At 32.9% G+C, this 19321-nt stretch overlaps 1 protein-coding gene across 4 annotated transcripts in view; it reads left to right on the top strand.

Moving 5' to 3' along the window:
• Positions 1-6485: 6485 nt before the first annotated feature.
• The window catches only part of LOC118195638 (neprilysin-2-like), a 67674-nt gene continuing 54838 nt past the window's right edge, over positions 6486-19321 (top strand). Inside the window, exons 1-2 of one of the 4 annotated variants that reach the window (XR_004759301.2) lie at positions 6486-6762; positions 15467-15565. Coding sequence is in view for 3 of the 4 variants with exons in the window: in XM_035366969.2 (XP_035222860.1) it covers positions 6720-6762; positions 15467-15565 (142 nt within the window). In the remaining variant the exon portion in view is untranslated. The remainder of the gene's footprint in view (positions 6763-15466; positions 15566-19321) is intronic. The other 3 variants (XM_035366969.2, XM_035366968.2, XM_035366967.2) reach the window with 3 other exon arrangements.

Genomic DNA, 19321 nt, shown 5'->3' with positions numbered 1-19321 from the left:
AGCATTATTTTTTAATTTAGTTTATCACATATGTTATACGTGGAACATTTTCCCTGCAGTAGTGGTTCGCGAAACTATTGCTGACGGTCCGAAACCTATGAAGATATGGACGGAACAAAAGAAGAAAAGATGAAGTAGATCCCTCTCGCCTGCGGCCGCTAACTAACTAACTCAAGCAACGCCGTATTCCATAAAACGTCATTTTCATTTGTGCCAACTAATTCTACCCAACTACCAACCACTATTAAAGTAATAACAAAAACTATGTTTGGAGATAAAATAAAAAAAAAAAAGATTTTAATTTAATATCGTTATCAAATGATATTACAGGCCTGAAGATATGTCAAATGATATAAAACATCAACTAATTTCACGAGTGCTAAACAACCAATATTATTATTCACTACAATTAGATGAGAGTACTCATGTCTCTAATAACACTAGTTTGTTAGCATTTATTGGATTCAAGTTTGAAAGCAAAATTCAAAATGATTTGTTGTTTTGCAATTCACTACGTGCACGTGTTACATCTGATGCCTTATTTAATAGTTTGAGCTATTTTATAACAAAAAGTGAATTACAGTAACAAAGTGTATTGGAATTAGCGCTGATGAAGCTTGCGCGATGCCAGGAAGCATAAATAAATTAATTGCTTTAATTAAATCTGTAGCACCTGCAATTACTTGTAACTATTGCTGCATACAAACTACAGAGGTAAACATTAGCATCAAAGATTATGCCAGCAGATTTGAAAAGAGCATTAAATGAAGTTGTTAAAATTGTCAATTGTTTTAAGGGTCGACCTATAAATTCCCGGATTTTTAAATTTCTTTGCGAGGAGATGGGAAGTCAACATACACAACTTTTATTTCATGCAGAAATACTACATTGGTTGTCGAGGCAAAGCACTTAATCGCCTTCTTGAGTTTTGCGATCGAATATTACTATTTTTAAGGGATACACCGTTTTTGCGATTTTTCATGATCAGTTTAAGCAGCTTACTTATACTTTTACCTATTTAAATGAACTTAATTTGAGCCTATAAGGTGCAACAGAAAATAGGTCCAAATTGAGGATAAAATAGAAGCTATTATAAAGAAATCTGATTTGTGTTCAAAACGGATTCATAACTGGGTATATGAGTAATTTCCAACACTTAACAACTTTACAGAAGCATCAAATCAAAAGCTTTCAGATGAAGAACGTAGGATACCTGTTAAGCGTTTAAAAACTTAAAAACGTTTAAATAAACTTAAAATATGTTTAAAATGAGCTTTAAAATTATTTCCCTTAGCCTGATCCTAGCAACAACTGGTTTAGCGATCCATTCAACACAGAAATGATGCTAAACATTTATCTACATTCGAAGAAGGTAGTTTCATTCAGTAAATCATATGATACACCTTTAAGACGCCAACATGGAGCAAATTTTTGGTTGAGTTTTCGATCTGATAATTCTGCGCTCTTGAATATGTCACTGAAGCATTTAACACCATTCCTGCCCAACTCGGTTTGCACTAACAGGCAAACCGAGTTGGTTTGCCTGTTCTGTACAGTTTTATGTAAAATCGAAGCAGAGAAATAACGTAAAAATAGACCTCAGAATAAAACTTTACAACATCAAGCCAAACATTCAAGTTCTGGTTTTAAGGAAGCAGCATCACCCTTCACATAATAAAAGTAGTATTTAAAATTTTATGAAACCTAATAAAAACTGAAAGTAATGTATTTGAACAGAGATATTTAAGACATTTTTATTTGTTAATTAATTTAAGTTTTCATTTCTTTGGTTTAAGAAAAATTTCTGAGTGAATTTATTATGATAAAATAACCCTTAAGATAAGAAAGCATAAAATATTAACACCCTAATTATATGTTTCGCTTAACTGCAGCAAGATACTTTAACTAATGTTATAATTTGCAAGGCATATTTCGTGTTCTATTTAAATACTTCCTTTTTATATGCACCTACAACATTGTAATTAAATTGCACAAAGACTGAGTGACTGGTATCAAACAATTTAATTTTTAGGTGAAATATTTCCGTATGGGTTCTCAAAAAATAATTGCTCAAAAGATCGTCTCCGAGTTACCATAAGTTTAAGAACTACTGCCGTATAGGATTAATGCCTAATTAACAGTATCTGGGCAGTAGGCAAAGTAATCTTTCAGACCCCCAATGTAGCAGCTTCTTAAAATAACCGCTAAATATCTTAAATTGTTCAACTTAAACTCTAAAAATCCATGTTGCGAGGACGAGAAATCAATCTTGGCTTCTGTGTACTGTAAAATCTACTTTATTTATTTGAGAAGAAAAGAAAAGAACTTTAATTAATTATCTGGTGCTCACATAATTATTTATAAGTACTTCACTATTTACATCTAAAGCTTCGTTTAGCTAAATGCTCAGAACGCCGCCTTAGCATATCCACCGCTTCTCGAATTCCATCAGGCCATCTCTTTTCTCTTGGCTGTTTACTCTATTTTTGTTGCCAGGTTCACTCAAAGTTCTGTGCTCATTTTGATTTCTTCTGAAGTCTCAACCAACTCCCCAACACGATAAGTATGTTGTTTTCGGTACTCGGGTTTAGAGTTATTGGTGTTGTACAAGTCTCTCCACTATTGGTCCGTTTGGAGTTCTCAGGATAAAAGAGCATACCTTCTTTTGTATACCGGCAAGTACTTCAGTAATAACCCCTAGTTTCCACACGTTTCGAGAATGTCTGTGTCTTTGATCAACATTAAAGAGTCTTTTGCTATGGCAGATGGTCTTTCATCATTTTTAACAGCTTGTTGTGTTGATCTAAGCCCCATTAGATCCTGATGTTTCCATAGCCTCCAAAATCACTCCATCTGTATCTGCTATTAAGTTCTTCTTTTGTAAATGGTTGCTTTCTTATTTTGTCTGGTGGAATGGCGATTGGTCTGCGTCCGATGAAGAAATATCCTGGACACAAAAAGCCTGCATCCTCTACATCTCTATATATGTAAATGAGTGGTTTTGAATTGAGTATGATATCAGCTTTTGTTAACATTGTTTCAAATTCCTGATATGTGAAAAAAACGTTTCTTGACTCTGTGAATCTACAGGTTCGTTCATAGAAGCCTCTCCATCGTGCCGCTTGTTCGACTATAAAATTCCAATTTATGTTCATCTTGCCAAAGTACTTCAATTCTTAAGGATTTTTAATTGAATGCCATATTTTCTTGAGATATTTCTCAGCTCGTTTGAAAGTCAGGACATTATTTGTGTCTTACATATTCCACGTCTTGAAACAAATCTTCTAAAGTCTTTAAAATTGAGATGTCATTAAATTTGATATGATCCTAACATGGAAAGATTGGACTTTGCACCGAAAATAACTCTGGTCATTCAACAAGGTTTCAATTCGTAATCCTTTCCTAATTCTTTATTTGACCAAGAAACTCCACAGAATTCCAATCTTCTTAGTCTAAGGCAGTCTGCAGAATGACCTGTTCTATATACGCAACACTATTCTACTACTTGAATAATTTAAATCGTAATATAATTAATTATTAGTGAGGTAATAATATAGTCGCAACATAATTTGATGTTTACGTAACTATTAAGATTTTCTGAGTGGCTTCAAAATTTAATGTCTTTTTGTACTTATTACTTCCTTGTACGAAGTAAAGGAAGTATTGTAATCATGAAAAATTTCGGGTTTCGTGCTTCAGCGAAAATATCCATTTTGACCTCTCTCGATTCCATTTGAACGATGTTTTTGCGCTACGTCTGTACGTACGGACAGAATAAAAAACTCTTTTTCTCCAAATGGTTAGTGAAATGGATTCAAAAGAGATTTTTTGTGACGTCTGTACGTACGTACGTACGTATGTATCTCGCATAATTCAAAAACGAGTATCCCCAGAAAGTTGAAATTTTGTATATGGGAGTGCTATAACATACAGATGTTCACCTTCCTTTTTGGTTGTAATCGAAAGCATCAAACGTACATAAATTTATATATATGTGGTAGGGGAGTTCAAGATGAATATCCTAGCGTCAATAACAAGTCCAACGTTTTCCACACCACAGACGTTTAATGAAAATAACAGAGAAGGTTACATGTAGAATCGAATGACGGTGCCGTTGTATACAAACAAAACTCCGCATCCTCACTCTTTTACATATTTTGAATTACTGCTTGGCGCCTACTTGCACTCGCTGCCACTTATGCAGTCAAGTTACCACCTCCTTGTGGAAACATACAGTTCTATATTTACCACCTTCACGTGTAGACCTACGTCTTACCACCTTCTCGTGCATCTATCTGTCTATCTGTCACCCTTTTTCACCTCACTATCACTGCAGGCGCATAGGTGAGGCCCTCTGGTGGCTGTGTAGAATTAACTGTTACCACACACACACACACATATATATATTGTTTATATTGTTGCGAGCGTACGGGTTCGTAACAGATTGAATGCACAAGTCCGATAAAAAGTTAATAAAATTTATTCTTATCACATGAAATAAAACAAAATGCTGAAATTTTTCCTCCCGGATATTCGTACAATATCACATTTTCACGCAATATAATCAGTAGCTATATTTTGAACTAGTAAATCATTAAACAGAACGCATTACAAAGCGCAGGGAACGCTAATCCAATCTCACTGCGAATTCGCTACAATCAACGAACAACAGTTATCTAAACAACAACTGAGCTGAGATATTCTCTGTCTGGCTTTTATATAGCTTTTTAAATCGGCCGCACGAGAGAGTTCTAGCTATTTCTGGAAAGCAAAAAGCGTAGTTAACAAAAGAAGTTAACATTGTAGTTAATTACATTTATTCAAATTAAATACCAGTTACGGAGATGATTTTTTTAAATGCTAAATGCATATGCTCTTGTATTTTTGCTTTTCTGGCGTTGCTTTCTCTTAAAATTCGCCCCGCGCTGCCTTTCACGAGAAAATAAAACGATTTTAATTGTAATTCTACTGAAAATAGCCAAGTAAATACAAAATCCGTAACAATATATATATATTTATATATATATACACTAATCTGTTATCCGGGTCGATGAGCTAAGTTTTTTATTCATATATATTGGTAAATTGTGCATGTTTTGCTTTAAAAGTGATTGAATTATGTGTTTTTCTTATGTTCTAGTTTACGTTTTTATGCCTTTATTTAATCTGCATGCAATAGTTATAGAATTATCAACAATTAAAAGTTTTCTTTTTAAGTTTCCTTGTAAGATTCTCACTAGTGTAATTTTCAGTTACTGTAGAAAGTGACGAATCTTAAGTTAGCGAATAATCGCTTAAGTTCATGTGACAAGAAACAACAAGATGGAAGGGTAACTAACCCTTTATTATTTCAAGAAGATGTAACAAAACTCCGTCTTGGAGTGTACAATGAAAGCTGACACTTGGGCTTGAACTTAAGAGACTAAGAATTAAATTAAAACTAAGATTAACTAAATATAGCCGAAGCTATCAAGATTCTAACCGAGTTGCCCCCTTAACTTTATTTGACTACGAAGCTTATCAAGGGTTTGAGTACGGCCGAGCGTAAAAATAGCTTTGAGAGAGAGAGCGGCCAAAAAGGCAGACGCGCGTAGTTCAGAAACTCTGTTTCTCTCTCTGTCTCAGTAAGTAACTTCGTGGTTTAAATACCGCTCCTCCTCATTAAGTATTCAGAAATATTCCAAAACTACGCTCTGGTCGGAAGTAGTAAGTTAAAATTAAGAATTTGACAGGAAAGGAACTTTAACTTAAAATTTAACTGTTAATAAAATTAACATAATCGTTACACCCTAATGTGACAAAATTATATTTTAAAAAATATTACACACTAGTACATCTCAAAGGAGTATCACTGAACAATATTAAAAGAGAAAAATTCAGTATTATTTTAATTTATTGTTCAAATACCCCCATCGGGTAAAACAATAAAAATTGTTTTTCGCCTTGAAAAATGTAAAAAAGTTCCAAAACTTTTAAATCAAACATCTCGATTAAGTTTTATATTTCGAGATCAAACTTTTCGGATTTTCGTTTTTTAGCATGAGAATTATTTTTTTCTAAATACAAATAACAAGCCCAGGTGAAAAGTTAGATTTCTTAATTTTTACAAATTAAATTTTCTATCTTAAAAATATCAGAACATAGATAATTGCCTGTTTGGGACATTTTTATAGTTTGAAATACATCTACGACCAATGGTTGAGGAAATAAAGGCCACATAAGTACTTTTATGAGCAACATATACGTATATATGTATAATATACATGTTGTACAGCTTATACAGGAGCATACAAATGTCATTTTATCTCTATCCTGACATTCAATTCATGGATGTATTATGAAGTAAAAACACATCACAGCTTTAGTCGCATTGTCTATTTTCTATTTCGTCATTGAGTTCGCAGAGTCGATTCTGTACGACACCCAGTTTGAATCCAATTATATTGTTTAATTTTCTCCATCTGTGTTTTGTCAACCGAAGATTGATACACTACGTAGCACTCCTTCTCTATAATAATAAAAAACAGACATTTATTGATAAAAACATTCAGCAGCTTTTTTTTTACTTTTCAAGTAGCAAGATTTACTCTTACATTTCCAAACCTGCTTAACAGTCCTTACACTTCGTGGCATAGAATACTGTATTTTTTCCTTTGGAATCCAGCATTTTCTGTAGCGTCATAATTATAAGGAAAGGTCTGAAAAATAAACTATTTAGAATGCAGTTCTTAATGAAGATACTAATGCTATCGTTTTTCATTAGTAAGTAATTCACTTTATGTTATATATGTATACAGCCTTAGCTATCTGAACAAATTCGAAGCTATTTAAGTTCGGATAGTCGATTTTAATATAAAAAATGATGATTATTTCAAATGAACTATTTATTATTGTTTACTTTTTATTACTTTTAATTGCATAGGAAATTATTTTTAAGAACTAAAAGTTTTATTTTAACAATAAATTATATTTTAAGCAAAACGAACAGAAAATATTATCCATAAGTTTATCGTTTCTCCGAATTTGGTTTTGCTTTTTCCGATTTCATTGAAACATCTCTAGACAGTGGGGGAAGATTTCGAAAAGCATTCTTTGGGAGACATTTCTTAGAAAAATATGCAAATAAATATTACAAGGACGATAAGCAAAATTTAGAATTTTTTTAATGCTTTTTATGATTTAAGTTCGTAATCTTATAAATCAATTCCTGGTGTTTCCCTACAAAGTCTTCATCATTTTTATTTTATTATTTTTTATTTTATTAAATATGAAATACAAAACAGTGCGCTTCCTAAATAAGCCTATGCTTGGCCCTAAGTATTCGTGAAGTAAATACGGTTGACGAAAGATAAAGCTGTTAAAGTTTAAATTCTGTGATTAAGGAAGTGAAATAAAGCAATAATTAGCAAAAGCTACCAAAAGTGCTCTCTCTAAACTGAAGAAATTTGCCCTTATTTATGATTTATTATAAAAAAATGAGTAAATGAGGAAAAGTAAATATAACTCATTATGGTTGAAATTGAAGAAACCTTATAACTTGACTTGTATTTAATCTATGCTTTGTGATTTACTGTTTCGTTTTCATTAAATTGTGATACTAATTTGAGACAAACTATACCTGTTGTGTAATTTGAAGAAAAAGGCTAGAGGGCGCTGTTGCTCGCTTAGTTGTAAGAGAATAAAGTTTGTTCATGTTGAAGGCGGCGGCCTAAGAATACGCTCTGTATATAGTAATTAAAATATTGTTTAAAATGTAAAAGTGTTAAAATTAGTAAACCCACTGAACCACCATCATCTGATTTGGAGATGCACAAAATTATTAGATGGTGCATCGGCGTAAGGAATTAAGGCTTTGTGAAGATTTTAGGTGTTCGATCCAAGTGTTTCGATTTCAATGGATATTTCATATTCAAGTGACAATGGAATTCCAAATAAAGGTAGGGAAATCTTAAATTAATTATTTAGTGATTATTTGTAGTACATTAGTAAGTATTTATTATTGCTGTCGTGGGTGTATTTAAATTAAATAAAATGGAAGAGAAGTTAGATAGATTGAAACGTAAACGTTCCACATTGAGATCGTCTGTTACTAGGTTAATTAAAGTGATTGAAGATAAATTAAAAATTGAAGGAGAGGAAAATTCGATTAAAGAATTACGAGAATTCTTTGAATTATTAACCGAAAAAAAAAATAATTTGAGAACGCTTGATGATGAAATACAAGAGTTAATTGATGTTAACTTAATTGAAGAAGATTGTAGTATAAGCGAAGGATACAATGACAAATGTATAATTGCTTGTAGTCAAATTAAGCAGTTTCTAGGTGCGATTACCGCAGTACCGCCAGCGAGGAATCCCCAAAGTTCTGATTTAAACCAGTCTAGTGGTAATGGAATTTTGCATGTAAGTTCCAGTTCTAGTGGGAGTAGTACGCTGAAATTACCAAAATTAATGATTGATAAATTTTGGGGAGACCCAAACAATGGAATGAATTTTGGAATAGTTTCGAAAATTCGATATATAAAAACGAAACGCTTTCAAAAATACAAAAATTTGTATACTTAAAAACATTCTTAACGGGACAAGCTTCGAATGTTGTGTCAGGCTTTGAGTTAACAGAAAGTAATTATGATAGTTGTGTAGCATTACTAAAGGACAGATATGGTCGAAAAGACCTGATCATTAATTCATTCATGAATAAAATTCTCAATTTAGAAGCCGTTAAAAATTCTGCTAACGTAAAGGCTTTACGTAAATTATATGACGAATTAGAAGTTTCGATTCGTAATTTGGAAACTTTAGAAGTAACTTCTGGCTCATATGGACATTTATTAATTCCAATATTATTAAAATTAATTCCGGACGATTTAGTTTTGGAATTTAATCGGCAAAGAGGATCGAAAGATAAAGTTGAAGTTTCGGAATTAACACAATTTATTAAAACGGAAATAGAATGCAGGGAAGTTTCAAATCTAGTATTAAGCGAAAGGAAAAATCCCGTGCCTCCGCGAGTCGATCAATCAAAATATGAAACTAGAAAATATGTAAAAAATACACCCACGGCTGCATTTCATACTGCAGTTAACCGAAAATGCATCTTTTGTGATAATTTGCACGAGTCATTTAAATGCGAAGTGAATGTTTCTGATAAATTAAAGAAACTAAGATCCGAAAACCGCTGCTTTTCTTGTTTTAAAAAATTCCATACATCAAAAAGGTGCAGAAATAAAACTAAATGTAATAAATGTGGCGGTATGTATCACAATGAATCGATTTGTACTAATAAATCCCTTGTAAACAAAAATTCGGAACAAGGTTATTCCGAAAATGCAACTGAATCTCTGACTTTGAATTCTGAGGAAAGAAATAAAGTTCAAAACTTAAAATTGATTGCTTCTGTTCCTCAAGGTGATAATAATAATGACTGTAATGCCAGGGAAATATTATTACAAACTTGTACAGTTTATGCTTGTTCTAAGTATAAATCAAAATTAACTAGATTAATTCTTGATCAAGGCAGTCACAGATCCTTTATAACGAAAAAATTGGCCGACCATTTAAAACTTACTCCAATCCGTTATGAAAGACTTTCTGTTTATTCATTTGGTGCGACGAAGGCAATGAATCATTCCTATCCGGTCGTTGAAATCGAAATTCAGAATTGGAAACAAAATAATAAAATAAAAATTGAATGTTTGATCTCGGATGTTATTTCCTCGGCGTCCATCAGTGTGCCTAGTAAACAAATTGCAGACTTCATGGAGCATATGGGGTTGCAGATCGCCGATTGCGCAAGAAAAAATAACATAGATGTTGAGATATTAATTGGAGGGGATGAATTCTGGAATGTAGTTTATTCTGAAAGAATTAAAATATCTGAAGGGTTGTACGCAGTCAGTTCTGTGTTTGGTTGGGTTGCCGCAGGAATCGAGAAAAATGAAACAAACAAAAATTGTTCTGAAAATTTAGCGGTAATGACAAACACTGTTGTGTTGAAAGATTTAAAAGGTTTTTGGGAATTAGAACATATGGGAATTAATAATTCTGATGATTATTCCGATATTGACTGCGAAATAGTAGACCAGTTTGAAAGAAATTTGCAGTTTAAAAACGGAAGATATGAAGCAAATTTAATCTGGAAATACAGTCCGAATAATTTAGGAAATAATTTTGAGGTAGCTAAGAAACGATTCGCAAACCTTCACAATAAACTAAGTAAAACTCCGGAGATTTTTCGGGAATATAAAAATATAATTGAGAACCAGATATTAGAAGGAATTGTGGAGGAATGTCCAAATAATGATACAAATTTGGGATATTTTATGCCGCACCGAGCAGTGATACGACCTAGTGAAACTACTAAGGTAAGAATTGTGTACGATGCTAGCTCAAGGACAGAGGACAGGAATTCGTTAAATGACTGCCTTGAATCGGGACCTAATCTAAATCCAAATATACTAGACATTATGTTAAATTTTCGTAAGTTTAAGATAGCGTTTTGTGGAGACGTTGAAAAAGCCTTTTTGATGATAGGAATTGCTGAAGGTGATAGAAAATTTCTAAAATTTCTTTGGTTTAATGAAAATAATGACTCCTTTAAGATTATGCAAATGTGTCGCGTAGCTTTCGGTTTGACTATATCTCCTTTCATTTTGGCCGCTACTATGAAATATCACATTCGAAAATATAAAGATAAAATGCCGGACAGTTTCCAAATGTTAAATTCTTCTGTCTATGTCGATGACCTATATTTTGGAGCAGGAACGGTTGAAGATGCATATCGGTTATCTGTAGATGCGGTTAATATATTTAAGGATGCTGGGATGAATTTCAGAAAATTAAGAACTAATTCTAAAGCATTAAACGATTTATGGGTCTCAGATGGGATTAAGGAATCAGACAACAAATTAACTAGTGAATCGAATTTCTTAGGCATGATTTGGAATTCCATTGAAGACGATATAAAGTTAAATTTAAAAAAATTAATTGACTTTTCTACTGAAAACGATTTTGCTACAAAAAGGAAACTTTTGCAAAGCATCGCCCAAATATACGATCCATTTGGATTTATTGCACCCTTTGTTATTCGGGCGAAAATTATTATGCAAGAAATCTGGTGTTCAGGTTCTGACTGGGATGAGGTCCTTCCTGCAGAGATTAAGGACAAATTCAACATTTGGCGGGAGGAACTTAATAATTTAACTGAAATATCGATACAGAGAAATTTCTTTGATGACGATTCAATGAATATAAGCCTTCACCTATTTTCGGACGCTAGTCCTAAAGCATATGGGGCCATCTCATATTTCAGATATTGTACGAGTGATTCTAAAATTAAAACTTCCTTTATCATGTCGAAATGCAGAGTTGCACCTTTAAGAGCAATCACGCTTCATCGTTTAGAGTTAATGGGAGCACTCATGGCTGCTCGAATGTATAAATATTTGAAAAAATTGTTTGGTGATTTAATTGAGGATGTTTATTTTTGGAGTGATTCCGAAATCGCCATTACTTGGATTAAGGGTTCGCCAAATAATTGGAAACCATTTATCGCCAATCGTGTTACAGAAATACAGAGTATATGCAACAAAAAATTGTGGAACCATTGCGAAGGGAAACAAAATCCTTCCGATTTACTAACTCGAGGAATTAGTGCTCAGTCACTAATTAAGAATGATTTGTGGTGGCATGGGCCACACTGGTTACGTTTTCCTATTGAAAACTTTCCAAAACAAAAGAAATTAAAACCAAATTCAGAATCGTTGGAGTTAAGAAAAAGTATTATTTTGACTGCACCTGTAATTAACAATGAATCCCCAATTTTGCATATAGAAAAATTCAGTTCTTTAGGAAAATTACTTCGAATTACTGCCTATGTATTTAGATTTATTGGGAGGCTTCGGAAAAGGTCTACAGGGAGTGGACCTTTAAGTGCTTTTGAGATTAAAGCAGCTGAACATTATTGGGTAAAAATTACGCAACGAGAATCGTATCAAACGGAAATAATTAAGTTATCAAATAAAAAATCAATTCTCGATTCTTCCATCTACTCCCTTAATCCAAGGCTTGATGAGGAGGGAATTCTTCGGTTGAAAGGTCGCATTCAATTTGCAGACTGTCACGAGAATTTAAAACATCCTATTCTATTACCCTCAAAATGCAAGTTTACCGAGTTGATCATCATGGACTCGCATGAAAGGGTATTCCATGCTGGAGTTAATTCGACACTAACTCAGATCAGAGACAAATATTGTTGCACCTTTAAGAGCAATCACGCTTCCTCGTTTAGAGTTAATGGGAGCACTCATGGCTGCTCGAATGTATAAATATTTGAAAAAATTGTTTGGTGATTTAATTGAGGATGTTTATTTTTGGAGTGATTCCGAAATCGCCATTACTTGGATTAAGGGTTCGCCAAATAATTGGAAACCATTTATCGCCAATCGTGTTACAGAAATACAGAGTATATGCAACAAAAAATTGTGGAACCATTGCGAAGGGAAACAAAATCCTTCCGATTTACTAAGGGAAGACAGCGTGTTAAGACTATCATCAGAAAATGTGTGATATGCAAACGATATAGTGCACGTCCTGGGGTACAGAATATCGCTCCACTTCCTCCAGACAGAATCCAAGAGTCGCCTCCATTTGCTGTGACTGGGTTGGACTTCGCCGGTCCATTTTTTACGAAAGACAGGCAAGGTTTACATGCTGTTGTTAACGTGTGCGGGGACTCGTGCCTTACATATAGAGATAGTAACTGATCTCAGCACTGAAAGTTTTTTGCTAGCTTTCCGAAGATTTTTAGCTCGCCGAGGACTGTGTACCACCGTGTACTCCGATAATGCCAAGACTTTTAAAAGAGCTGATGAAGAACTAAAACATATTTTTAAAACTTTGAGTGATTCATCTGTGAAAGAATTATTTTCTGCTAGAGGCATAAATTGGAAATTTATTATTGAGAGGGGTCCATGGTGGGGAGGGTTTTGGGAGCGTATGGTACGAACCATAAAATCCAGCTTGCGAAAAATTATTGGTCGATCATCCCTTACTGTGAAAGAGCTTGAAACGGTGCTCATTGAAATCGAGGCAATGATTAATTGTAGACCAATTACCTACGTGTTTACCGATCCCAATGAACCTTCTCTACTAACACCCTCTCATTTTCTGGTTGGTAGACGATTGCTATCTCTGCCTGCTAATAAAATAACATCAAATAATTTGACTGGGTCAAGAAATTCAATTATTAAACGATATAAATACCATCAAGATATTTTAAATCATTTTTGGAAGCGTTGGAGATCAGAGTATCTTTTTAATCTGAGATCTGCCAATATTTGTCCTCCACACTCTAACGCATCTCAGTTTAAAATCAACGATATTGTCTTGATTCATGACGACAAACATCCCAGAAATCTTTGGACAATAGGTAAAATTTTGGAATTAATGCCAGGCAGAGATGGTAAAATAAGATCTTGCATAATTAAAACACCTACTGGTACCTTAAAAAGGCCTATACAATTGTTATATAATATGGAACTTAACTAATGTTTGTATTTTGTATTTTTAGGTTTGATTCTCCTGACCTTGCTGATAGGTATCATTTAATGTTTTGTAAAATTTTTTGTGCTTATAATTATGTATGCATGTTTGTTATATTTAACCATTTCTCCAGGATTTATTGTCGAAATATTAATTGTATATTCTAGAATATATTATTGAAAGATGAACTCTCCACCGAGTTCAGGTGGGGAGTGTTGTGTAATTTCAAGAAAAAGGCTAGAGGGCGCTGTTGCTCGCTTAGTTGTAAGAGAATAAAGTTTGTTCATGTTGAAGGCGGCGGCCTAAGAATACGCTCTGTATATAGTAATTAAAATATTGTTTAAAATGTAAAAGTGTTAAAATTAGTAAACCCACTGAACCACCATCATCTGATTTGGAGATGCACAAAATTATTAGAATACCAAACTACAAATATGGTTAGCAATTTTAGTCTACTCTTTCCATTTTGTCTGGGATTCCCGAAAAGGAGAAGCAATCCTTCAGTCTTAGTGAAATTTAGCTATTGTCATTATGTTTAGTATTTATAAACAAATGCTACGCTTCTGTAATATCAAACTTACGAAAGTGATGAGTGCATTCTTCTTGCAAGATTTCATTTTTTAAGACCGACCTGTATGGAAATTAGACTTTAATCAGAAACTTACTGTCTTGTTTGAGCTCAGACTTAGTATAGCAGTCAGGGTGTTAAAATTAATTAGGTAGATGCTAATTTCAGGAAAGTGTACAGAAAACATAGAGAATCACTTCCTAAAGCAATGATTATCCGAATCATTAGTTGATTAAATTGGTTTCTGCAGAATTCAAGCAATATTAATGGAAAATATTTGAAAATAATGTTAACGTGCGCATGATATTCTTCCAAATCTTCTAATCACTATTTAAGTAGTACTCGATTATTTAATTCATGGATAGCTTATAGTAATAAGTGTCACATTCTCTTCTTCAACCACACATTTCATTCCGTAAGATTTTTCGCTTTCTTATACCATTTTATTCTACTTTGTACCCCCTTTTTTCTGATCAAGGGTTCATATATACAGAGGGAATTCTAATCCAGTAATTTCTTTTTTGCCATCTTGAATGCATTTTGCATTTGTAAAAGCGGTTAAAGGTTCGAAACTCTGATAGTTCATTCTGGTTTCTAATGCCAGCGACTGAATAGGATTAATTGATGAGGTTTTAGTGTTTTTTTTTCTCGAAGTAACTAGAAGCCAGGTTCCTGCAGAAAGCCCTCAAGAAGATATATCTATGGATAGATAGTCAAATCATATGCATTTAAACTCAAACTAAGCGTATTTTAATCGTATCAAATTTTGTTTAGTTTCTGTTTCCATTGGGAAAGAATCAGAACATTGTAAACAACAACTGTGTATATGATAAGGGTACCAGAAAGCTAAAGAATTGATACTTCCTCTTGAAAACGCCGATATTATAGAGACATTCGGCTTTTTTGACGAACGGAAGAAACGAAAGAAATCAATTATGCCCTTGCCGATATTGAATCCCTTATCCTCTAGTCGCTAGCTGAACGTGCTATTACAGTACACCTTGACGGCACACGTGAAGGAGTGCAGTAATTCCATACATTCTGCCTACCTGGGGAGTATTGAGGGGAAGAAAGTGACCCATTCGGACCAAACTTGGGTGGTGATGAATTCTCATCGTCACATTTTAATCCGCCCATTAAAATATCATAATTCCTTTTACTATTAGAGGAATTATTGCAATTAATGAATGTAATCGCAAGCATCGAGTTGCTTGCAATGAAGAGGTCAAAATAATTTCGAGCCATGGATCTCTGTCATAGTTAACGCTTACATCTGCATGCAAATCTTATTACGTAATTTTTAAAAATAAGCGATATGTTATGTTGCTTATATGTTATGTTATGTTGCTCTTTCAGATTCAGGGAATGCTGATTTGCAAGCAGCCATAGATCGCTCGCTTTCTCTTCTCAATGTTTCTTCAGATGTCTGCATTACCCATGGATGTGTGAAAACAGGTGATTTTTACATTTTCTTAGCGGTAGTTTCTTTCGTCTCGTAGCCAAGCGGTAAAGTCGCTGAACACTGGTAGCGCGGTCCGAGGTTCGAATCCCGCGAACGGGCTGGCTGCATGGGCGTTTCCGTGGTTTTCCCCATGTGTAACGTGTATACGAGCCAATTTCCTTTAGAAAGTCCTCCACGAAGGCAACCGTCCTCTTAGGCAGATTGCCCTCGAGGCTTTGCCATAATCACACACACACACTTTCGTCTCGTAGAATCTAATTTAACTGAATTAATTTATTTGAAGCCATTTGTAATAGCACATAATGTCAAACTACTCAGAGTAGATCCCCCTCCCTCCCGACAACAATATTATTTTTTCACTTACTTTGAATAAAAATAATACTTTGAAATTTCTACTTCATTGTGTTTTAATTTAAATATCTCAAGAAATAACATAAAGCAGAAAATAAAAAGCTAATTTTACGTTTTTATTATAACTCTCACTTTTAAATTATTAAATGTAGTCCTATAGATAAAAGTTGAGAAATTATTGATGCATGGACAAGTAGTAATTTAATGGAGGAATGTTTATAAGAAAGAGCAATTTCTGAAATTTTAGGACTAAAATGTTTTATAATATTTTTAATATGTGTAAATTCTGGTTTTAGACACCTGTGGCCGAAAAATTATCAAAGAACGCCAAACATTCAGTTAATGACATGTTGTAAAATTGTTTCATAATTTATTGGGATCTTCTTTCCTTCTGATTTTTACAGTTTATTCACTTTCACAGAAAACTTTAATTACAGATCAAATTTTAATTCATACAATCCATTAAAGAATATAGATACTTTTTAGCCATAAATTTGACTTTTAAATCAGCTCTTCTTTAAGTTATAAAATATAAATTAAGCTTTGACTAGCAACTAACAGAAAACAGTTTTGTTTGAAACGTTATAGATGACTGGTTTTGGGATTTACAGATTTAGTGCAATTTTTATCGATGGGTGTAAGTCGGATTTCAATCAAAAGTCTTTTACCATAATCAGAAACCTTCTTTTGTTCATTACAAAAATACTTACTCTTAAAAGTAATGGATATGTGACGATACCGTGCAATCTGAGCTCCAGTTTACCTGTAAGCACATAATGAAGTGAATTACACGCAGATTCGTGTGGCACTTACAAGAAGATCTGCTTTGATTTTAATTACTGTTATTAGTATTATCTTCTGCAGATTTCTCCACTTTGTTTAAATGTTGTGATAATTGAAAAAAATAAAGAATATATCAATTTATATTTTGTTGATCCACTTCGAAAAAATAATTCAAAATAGCTTATAAAAAGAATAATAGTTAAATTTAGTGATTCAAGTGTATTATCTCCCATATTTTAAATAAATCATTTTCTTATTGAAATAATGCAAAATTAAATAAGCGTTGATCGAAATTCACTTATTATTTTAAATAGACATCATCTTAGCAGAGAGCTTGACGTTTTATTAGTTTTGAGTGAAACGAACCATAAAACTCTTTGATTCTAAAGCTCATTCTTGATTTGATAATAAAAGATTTAGAAAAGAGCTAAAATGGTTTCATTCTTATTTTCTTATTCTTACCTTGCTCTTATACAATTACTGTAATAACTTATCTTTCTTTTTAACGCCTCTTTTTCTTTTCTTTCTGCTTCAAAGAGAAAGCGAAATGCAGGAAAATGTCAGTGAGTGAGAGCATTCTTATTACGTATAATCATCAATAATAAAATAAAATCATCAATAATATAATAAAATCAGCATTCTATTACGTATAGCTATAAATGAATTAGAAAAATTTGGGATTAGCAAAGTTGAATTTGCAAAGAACTGAAAGCAATATTGTTAACTGAAATCATTACAAACTTATTTCTTTGGGGGTCTTAGAGTCTGATGGAACAGAGATGATGACAAATAATGGAAAATGTTTTTATGTACTGCAAAAGGCAAACAGATAAAACTTCTTGTTTATACAGGAAATTATTTTGTGTATCGTAAAATGGAAGAATTAGAGTTACTATCTATTATTTCTCTTGTGGGGGAGAATTATAAAACAGATTTATACGAGCATTGCTCTTACATAGGTATTTAGAAAAAAAATCGAACTTTTTCTGAAATGACATACCTGTTTTTTTCCACATTGCGATTTTACTATTCATCTTATTGCAAAATGCCAAGGTGCAAAAATACCAAACATCATCACACGAGTAGTTCTTAAAAAATTAACTCTCAAAGTATTAGCTCCTGACAGTTAATTGAATTTAGTATATATTTATTAATATCTCTTTTTTCATTAAACTTACTGGCTTTCTTCTTTCACAATTAAGAATTTAGGTTCAATCTAAATAAAATTTGCAGCTATTTGATTTATTTTTTAAATTTGTAATTTTTATAAATTTTTCGAAAACATTTTTGAATTATAATTCATAAAACGTTTACCATCACCGTAAAGTAGATGTGTTTCTAAGCACATCTGCAAAAAGTTAGAGATTTTAATCAAAATTTCTAAAAATATACATGAACTGATATATTGGCATATTTGCTCAAAGCGATAGACGCCAAATATGCTTTACGCACTTTGTTAAAATTATTTGAAAGAATGAACGATGCACCCTTCTTTTTCCGCTCATGCACAATGGAAAAAGGGAAAGGAAAATAAGTTAGTATAAATTAAGAATTTTGCCAAGTGAATTATTCTTGGCGCAAACTGAAAAAAATGCGACAAGCTAAATTTTGAAATTTGTAAGTTTCTTAGCAAATTTTATAAAATCTATTATTTGGTCATAATTTGAGTCGTAGAATTGAAATATTGAAAAAGATCAGTACTTCGTTTCAGAAAAAGTCCGATTTTGTGTCAAAATACCTACGTTAGAGCAATGCTAATTATAAATCTAATATATATCATAAGTCTCGCTTTCGACACTTGAAAACGGATGCTGAATTTCATCCATCTACCCAGTAGAGCAGGAGATATAGAACTTTCTGCAGAGTGTACATATCAGGACATAAAAGCATAAAATTATAATAAACCCATAAACCCTACTAATAGGTCCCTGGGACTCTTAACACATTTACTTCAATTCTCTTTTAATGGATTTTATGCTCAGCACCTACCTTCTGTTTATCCTAATGCTGGTCACTATCGGAATGATTTGATTCCTTTAGTGTTCTAGGGATTCAGCGGCGAGGGTTAAGTCTCTCCTTTCACAATCGTTCTTTATTTCTCTAGTGCTTATTCTCATCCGCGTTCCATAAAAGTTTAGACAGGTAATTAAAGAAGTATGACTACTTATTCTCATTTATCAAAAATATACCTAAGTGATTGAAATTTTGATATGTGGGTTCATTCACGTTCCATATAAGTTTTGGTAGGCGATTATAGAAGTATGACTATTCTCATTTATCAAAAATATACCGAAGTGATTCAAATTTTGATATGTGGGTTATGTCAGCTATGAAAGAGTTATTGACTTCGTCGTTAGATAAATAATTATGACTATCGCCCAAGCTGTACTAGAAATGAAATTACAAACTATATACAGCTTCTGCTAAACAGCCATGTCTACATAACTACATAACAAAAAGAACGTTTTCTACAGGATGAACGCACATCGTAAAAAATGTTGTATGTAATGTATGACCACGGAAAATGTTCAGTTTCATAATTCGGATGCTGCAATTAAGCAGGTGATAGCATCGACTCGGTTAATTCTCTTTATAATGCTGTGTCATTATACATA

Source organism: Stegodyphus dumicola, chromosome 8 (assembly GCF_044657685.1).
Source record: "Stegodyphus dumicola isolate Sdum_Otavi_A_Nest chromosome 8, ASM4465768v1".
In the NCBI taxonomy this organism is placed as follows: domain Eukaryota; kingdom Metazoa; phylum Arthropoda; class Arachnida; order Araneae; family Eresidae; genus Stegodyphus; species Stegodyphus dumicola.
The sequence above is the reverse complement of the archived record's forward strand: the minus strand, read 5'-3'. Positions and strand labels throughout refer to the sequence as shown.